Below are 8,294 nucleotides of genomic sequence, written 5' to 3'. Positions count from 1 at the left end.
AACCGATAAACACGGCTACACAACTGAATAACGATGATCGTAAGCTTGGCAACAACGCACAACCCCGATCTGAACACTGTCCAGAGCAATCGGTAGAACGAACCATTCTCTTAGGCGGACACAAGCAAACTCTCACTGTTAGATAAGTATTTAGCTTTCTTTACAGAATTTCCTTACTGACATTAGAGTCATCTTTTATCGTTCATCCTAACTAAATATTCGGCCTATTGTTATTCCATTTTGGTGTTCAGGCTTATTGTCATTACTACGATTTAAATTGACGTCACACGTATTTTATTTTTCCTAAAGTGATGTTACAGTATACAATTTAAATGGTTGTGATTATTTGTTGAAATTAGGTTAAAACCCTACAAAAGCCGGCAGGATTACTTTTCTGAAGGAGTGGCACAAGCTCAATAAATCTTGTTGTAATGCGATGATTTACGAAAAAGATAAGATTCAATGATTCGTCCCTGTGCGAGTATATAACGTTAGTGGAGCAATGAATTAACCAAATATTCGTGGAGTTCGTGTCAGTTCAAACATACATTTTCATTAAAAGCAGTCATTTTCTTATTCGAGTATACACTTTTTATTATAAAGGTAGACAGTGTGAAATCGGCTTTACACTAAACAAACTCTGCTGAATTTCAGACTAATTTTATCCAAAATGTAAATATAAATTAAATTATTATTTTCCTCTTATTTTTCACGACGCAGAACTTAAATTATACATACTGAACATGTAACTAATTATAGAGTTCAATTGAAAGTGATTTCCATATACCATTAAATATTAACCGAAAACAAATCTTCTCAATCGATCAGTCAGTTTACTTAATCTATTTTATATACAAACTTAAATTATTCTCTAGAATTGGAAACATTTGGTGGTAGTAATTCTTTATATTTCGGAACACACAATTTCTTATGGAAATGATCACAAATTTGGCACAAGTGGCAAAACAAACCAATATTTCAAAATGGTTCAGCACTATTGAAATATTGGTTTAGTGGAATTATTCTAATATAAACCTCTTAACTAATGGTATAGCAGGATCTATCAATTCGACACGTTAGGTCTGTCGTATTTATTGCCTTTTGCAGTGATTCCCTTTTTTCGCAATGCAAAATATATTTAATTTACTAGTTTAGATCTCTACTTCCGGTATTATTTTATTTCCTAAATTATTTATTTCCAAAACAACGTACATTACTTTTTCCAACAAAGGCCAGGAAAGCTCAATTTTGTCGGATAGGCATTATTCCGCCATACTGATGATTAACCATGCTTCCTTGATTGGAGCCCGACATAGGTTGCGGTGGTTTCGTTGCATACGTTTGTGCCACATTAGATGAATTATTCGCCCCACTAGACGACATTTTCCGCTCAGGCTGGCTTCCGCCACGTATTTGGTTCGATTGTTGTGACTGATACATCATGTTATCAATAGCAGGATTGCGTGTAGCGGGTAAAATGGCCGATCCATGATAAGAGCTATATGAACTGTCATCTGATTGTGCTGATGGAGCTTGGGCACGATGTCCGTTCGTTCCATACATCGATTCCGGTCGATTTGGCCGCATATATTTTGAAGATTCTTCACGCGCGTCATATTTCATGCCATCATTTGGTGCGGGATTATGCCGAGTACCATAGATCGGTTGGAATGCTGACACGTCTTGTGTTGGGCGTTCTTGAGGTGGTTGTTGCTGTTGCGCTTGATGTTGTTGATGCTGTTGCATCGGTACACTTTGATTCTGTCGTGTTGAACCGCGAATACCATATAAACTGCCTGATCTCTGCTGGAGTTGATTTTGGACATTCTGATTTTGTAGATGTGAACTTTGAGTTTGAGTGGCACGAATTGGATATAAACTTTGTGCTGGAACGAGCGGTCCGGGACGCGGAAGCAGATCTCTATTTATCGCCGTATTGCTTTTTGCGTAAACTGATTGCGATCGATTCAAATTCCCCCTTGTAAGCGGAGGCGATCTGCAGTAGAGGGACCTGGTACCCCCATATAGTGGTTCTCCCTGATCTAATTTGGTAAGCGGAGCTGTCGTATAAAGATTCTGACAATAGCCCCCATGCTGCCCTAACGTATTCGCAGGTGAACGATACGTAGACCCTTGGAATTTCGGATTTTGCATGTTTGGCTTTTCTAGCTCCAGGTCACAGTTGATTTCTTCCTCTGAATGGATGCTTAACGAATCATTGTCCAAATGATCTTTGCTCTTTCTAAGATGACGTTTCGAGTTGAATACATATTCATAGACGATTCCAGAAACAACGCCGCCAACAAGTGGTCCGCACCAATATACCCAATGATTGTCCCATTTATTCAGAACAAAAGAAGGCCCAAGCGATCTAGCTGGGTTAAGATAAGGCATCTAAAAAGACAAGAAAAACTCTTATAGAAATAATCACTGAAATAAAAACCGGAAACTAATCTTTTCATTGTAGACACATGATTTTTAGATGTGGTTTAAGTAAAGCAAGTCGAGTTCGACAATCTTAGGGTGTTATTTGTATTTTTTTTTTTATTACTGTATATATGAATGTAAAAAATCGAATATACATACATACATATATAAAAAATTTCAAACTCCATTCAATTCCAATGCAATAACAATCATAAAATTCATCTGTGCGTTCCCATTATGTTTTGTGTGAACCAAAACCCTATTACAATCGATTCAATGTTTGGCAGCCTGTCACGACATTTGGTGAGAACGTTTAGTGTGTGAATCCCTTTACATATAGCAAGTGGCGCTATTTTGTGTTGAGTTTTGAGGAGAGCTCCCCATATAGGCGAAAGGGGTTGGTACAATTTTTTTTCCACCAAATATGGCCATCTGGGGTATTAAATGAAAAGCTTCGATTAGTAATAATAATTGGCGCAACAATCCATATTGGACCAGGGCCTTGAAGTGTGTCAGAGCACTTCACACATACAGTTAGTTACATCCTTTTACGTCAAATTTAAGGGCGGGGCCCCCATATATGCAAAAGGGGATTGTAAATTTGTTTTTCATCAAATGTATTCATGTGGGGTATAAAATGAAAGGTCTCTATTAGTACTTAATTGTTGGTAGTGCGGGGGTCCAAAGTGATCATATCTTCAACGGGGTCCATTCGGGGTCAGAAACTACTCAACCGAAAAATCCCACCTCTAGGCTCCGAAATACCCTCCATACCGATATCTGTTCAAATAAAGTTTATAATAGTATATTACTATCATTTTTCGTAAATGGCTGCAAAGCCCAGTTTAGTGGAAATCGCACCATTACTAACAAAGTTATAATAGGTCAAAATTTCCGCTTTATAAATTCAAGACTATGAATGTCAATATCAACCGAAAGTGGATATTCTCACATAATATGTATATGCATTTATTACGTGATACGCACTAATGGAGCAAATACACACTCAGATGTCTTTATATAAGAAATACACAAAACCTTTCATAACTGAAGCGACCAACTTCCAGTTACCTGACTTGTTAATTAATAGTTACAATTTTTGAATGATGAATTAAAATTGGAAAAATTAGTTACTCACTCGTGATTAAGACTAATTAATTGTTAGTCGATCATTGCAATTAATAACTGCATCAATGATCAGTCGAATAGTTAGCTAACTGACAAATTACACTCTTTGATAGCAATCACCATTGGCAGTTTTTTTCTGTTCAGCCTTAGAAGAAATATGTACCTATGATTCCCCAGAACAATAAACCAGACCAATCCGTTTTTAAAATAGGTTTACTGTCTGTCTGTCCGTCACATGCATTTTTCTCGAAGACGGTTATAGCGATTGACACCAAATTTGGTAGAAAGGTGGGAACTGTGAACGCTCACGCATATAGTGAGTTACATCCTTTTACGATGAATTTAAGCGGGTCCCCATACATGCAAAAGGAGGGTGTAAATTTTTTTTTCATCAAATATAGTCATGTGGGGTATCAAATTAAAGGTCTCGATTAGTACTTTTCGAAGCCGGTCTTAGTTTTGACTTTTGTTGAAAACGTGGGGAGTGCGGGGGGTTGAAAGTGGTCATTTTTTTAACGAACCCATTCTCAGGAACTACCAACCCGAAAAATCTGGAAAAAATCAGGGGGCGGCCACTATATGGGACCTAGGCCCCGAAATACCCTCCATATCGATACTTGTTCAAATAAAGTTAATTATAGGATATTACTTTAATTTTTAGTAATTGACAGGAAGACCCCTCTTAAGTTCACCTTAGAATCACAAAATTTGCGGCAATGTAGGCTACAGTATAGAGCATGATCCTGCCAAATGTGGTGAAAATCGCACTATTACTAACAGAGTTAGTTATACTAGGTCAAATCTGTCGCTCCTCTGAAAATTCAAGACTATGAATGTCAGTATCACTTGAAAGTGGCTAATTTCACATAATATATGCATATTTTACGTGCTACATGCTAATGGGACAATGCACATCCAAATCTCTTTATAAAAGAAATACACAAAACCTTTCATATCTGAAGCGTCTAACTTGCGGTTTCCCGACTTGTTTTGTGAATATAGTTGTACCTCTTGATACTCTTCAAATGGTTCATCCGTCCGAATACGACAATTTCGTTTGATACTTGCGCAAGTGCACATAGCCCTAAAAAGTCCTGCAGAATTTCTGTTTTTCTTTGCATAAAAAAACTTGCGCAGAAAAGTAATAGATAATTTTGCTGTCAACAAAAAAGTTCAAAAGAATTCACCCCTTTCCAAAACACGGCAAACTGCCTACCTCAAAATCCGCCGTTAGACTTTTAACTGAATTTATTTTCGAAACCATATTATGAATGAGCAAATTTTATGGATACATACATGCCTATAGTAGTTAATAATTGTAAAGAAAGTTCAGTCAGGAGTAGAGGAAGCAAACAATCTATTTTCATATGAAAATAATCAAGCCAAAATATGTACGTATGTATATTGGTACTGTCATTTTTTTGTCCTAGTGTTCAGTTGAAATCTCTCATTCTACCTAGCGAAAAAATCATAAGAGGATTGTTTTCTATATATTGCAAACATGAATATGAGGCACTGGAGTGAAACAAGTTTTTCATTTCCCTCAGATAAATGAACAACAACAAAACAGCTCTGCCATAACGACAGAAAATCGGCGTGGAAGAAATTCAATGACGGCAACTTCTGAAACCAGTCTCAAATTCCTAAACGGCAGGTGTTCAAATTTCGGTCCAGGCCGATCGAAATTACAACGGCTGACTGTGGATGTGTCAATTCTGAAACCACGTTTCATTTTAAGATAATTTTACCTTGCGGATGAAGTCGAAGACTAAATATGATCCTACCAAAGACAAAATCTATAAAAAAAAAATCAGTGAAGAAATCTTTGAACTTACCGAGACAAAACTGCATGCACTGTACGCTGCTCCGATAGTTAATGGTGTATTTCCCAGGTACTTTTTGAAAGAGTCGGTAGATACGAAATAGGAGAGCACGACAATGAAGGTTAAGATGAATTCAACGCCGAAACGCTCCCAAGGCGCTAATGTTGCGCTGTGTGATATCGCCGCTTGTAAATTTCCTTGATAGCCTGGAACCGTTACGCTAGAAAAAAAAAAGCTTTAGGACCTTTTACAAATTAAAGATACAAAGTTGGGTTTGAAACAGAGCCGAGAGAGGACTATTTTTCTTTCGTTGACTAAACATTGAAAACTGGTAGAAGAAATATATTCCAGAGAAGCGTTGTGTTAACAATTAGGAGGATAAAATTATATTAAAAACTGAAACCTATAGAAGAAAACCAAAAAGCTTGTTGAATAGTAAAGAGGCTACGAATGAGCTTTCTAATGAACTCTATATCCCCTCCAAAACCCCGATCATTAAATGACGTAAATTAAATATGTTTTTTAAGATTTTGTGTATAGCAAAACTTTATTAAAATCGATTCACTGTCTGTCACACGCACTTTTCTCCAAAACGGCTAAACCGATTCGAACGAAATTTGGTGAACATATGGAAGCTATGAAATCCCACCCATACAGTGAGTGACATAAATTTACGTGCTGTTTGAAGGGCCGCTCCCTATCCATGTAAAGAGGGGATGTAAACATTGTTTTCATCGAATATAGTCTGGGCAATCAAATGAAAGGCCTCAATTAGTACTTTCCGAATCTGATATTAATTTTGACGTCAAGTGCAAAGTGCGCGAGCAAAGAGCCAAAATGTACACACTTAAAGTGAGACACGACTCATTATCGGAAACTACCCAAACCAAAAATCCGAAAAAAATCAGGAAAGTGCGCTTCGATGAAATCTAGGCCTCAAAATAAACTTACTAATAGTATATTACCAACTATTCGAAATTGACCAAAACCCCCCTTAAGTTCATCCTAGCACTACCAAATTTCGCACCAGCATAGATGATAATATTTTGTATACACGCGCCATTTCATGGCAGCAGTTCAAACTTAGCAATTTCGTGCGAATTTACTGCTTCCAAAGACATGCAAATGAGATGCTGACGTCATAATTAATGAGAATAATTGACACTCGCTTAAAATATTAAAGTCGCATTTATGAAAAATCTACTTCTCCCCAGCCCTTTTTAGGGTTTTGTGCAAAGCATTCATGTTAAATCTAAACTTCGAAAGAAGTCCCTTGGCGATATCTGTCCAAATAAACTTACTAATAGTGTATTACTAACTTTTACAAATTGACTGAAAAAAACCCCTTAAGTTCATCCTAGGAGTACTAAATTTTACACCGGCATAGAGAGGCAGTATCGTACATACACATGCTAAGTTTCATGAAAATCCAATCCAACTATTAGTGTCAAAGTTATAGCCGTTTAAACTTATCAACTTCGTGCGAATTTACCGCATCCTAAGCCATACAAATTAGATGCTGACGTCATAATTAACGAGAATAATTGACATTCCAGTAAAATATTAAAATTCCATTCATGAAAAATCTAGTTCTCCCCCGCCCTTTTTTGTACCTGTTGCAAGTTAAGTTCTTCACATTTACTAATCATATTAAACTCCGAATGTGAAGCGTATGAACTTGACTATTATCAATACAGTGCTTTCCATCAAATGATTTAAATCGCTTTCCAAAAAATAGAGGGCAATAGAAAGTTTAACTATGTGACACAGAATTGTCATGCACTCATCGCTCCTCACATCTTCTTCTTTCTTTTCAGCCTTTGTCTCATTCACAAGCGGGGATCGGTTTCGTCATTTTATTTTACCAAATCCCTGATTTGGGTGTAATCACGAGGCTTTTAAATTCCCATCCAGCGTATCAAGCCACCTTTGTTTCAGCCGGCCTTTTGGTCGCTTACTATCGACTTCGATGTTCAGACCAATTTTGCTGAGTGAATTCTCGTTAGCGCGAAGTACGTGACCATACCATCGAAGACGCTTCTCTTGCAGTTTTTCCACGGTGCAACCCCCACATTGAATATCTCGAGTCAATGCTATCAGCCAATGGAGAACTAGTTTATGCTCCTCACATAGGGAAACACAAAACCTCTTATACCTGAAGGGTCAACTTTCCGGTTTCCCGATTTGTTCTTAATTAATTAAATCGCATGAAGCATCATAGTTACGATGTAGAAAATGTGTTGAGTATGAAAAAAAACCGTCTGATACTCATTTTTCCTTTATACAACTTTCCATATTTTGCGATTCTTTGGCTATTTTTTACAACTCACAAAATAAAAATGCAAGATTTTGTTCAAAATAATAACAACCTTTGAGACTCTTATATTCAGATCCCAGCAGTATCAGACACGAAGGATTTTGTGACTCTATTATACAGGGTGCCGCGTTTATGATGGTACAAATTTTAATGGTGAATAATACCACTTGTTTCAGGGAAATTGGCCTATCGAATGCGCACTCTAGCTTTTACCATTCCAGAGTTATAGCGTTTTTTCTGAATAGTGTCAAAAGCCTTCACACAAAAATCACAATTTTCCACTTCCTCAACCATTTAATCCAGATTTGATACCGTTTTCGGGAACTACATGAAGTTTCTTATAAATAAATATTTTTCAATTGCAAGAGTCATCATCACTTCGAATTGAATTGAAGAAATTTCAAAATCGATTTTTGATCAATATACTACTGTGATCAAAAACTAAGGTGAATAGGTTTATAAAATGTAAATTCTTTATCTATTCTTCCAAATCAATTTCATCGTCTTCAAAGTAATCCCTCCGATAAAACGAACTTTTGCCAACGCTTTTCCAGTCCCGGAAACAGTGGGAATAGTCTTTTTTCGGTATAGCCTGTAAG

The 8,294-nt window shown here is 36.8% G+C and overlaps 1 protein-coding gene across 1 annotated transcript in view; it reads right to left on the bottom strand.

Moving 5' to 3' along the window:
* Positions 1–550: 550 nt before the first annotated feature.
* Positions 551–8,294, bottom strand: part of LOC119652398 (neurogenic protein big brain) — a 53,114-nt gene continuing 45,370 nt past the window's right edge. The window contains exons 4-5 of the mRNA XM_038056505.1: positions 5,391–5,598; positions 551–2,394 (exon numbers count right to left, since the gene is read on the bottom strand). Coding sequence (XP_037912433.1) covers positions 1,243–2,394; positions 5,391–5,598 — 1,360 coding nt within the window. The 3' untranslated portion in view covers positions 551–1,242. The remainder of the gene's footprint in view (positions 2,395–5,390; positions 5,599–8,294) is intronic.

This window comes from Hermetia illucens, chromosome 3 (assembly GCF_905115235.1).
Source record: "Hermetia illucens chromosome 3, iHerIll2.2.curated.20191125, whole genome shotgun sequence".
Classification (NCBI taxonomy): Eukaryota; Metazoa; Arthropoda; class Insecta; order Diptera; family Stratiomyidae; genus Hermetia; species Hermetia illucens.
Note: the sequence above shows the minus strand (reverse complement) of the source record. Positions and strands in the feature narration are given on the sequence as shown.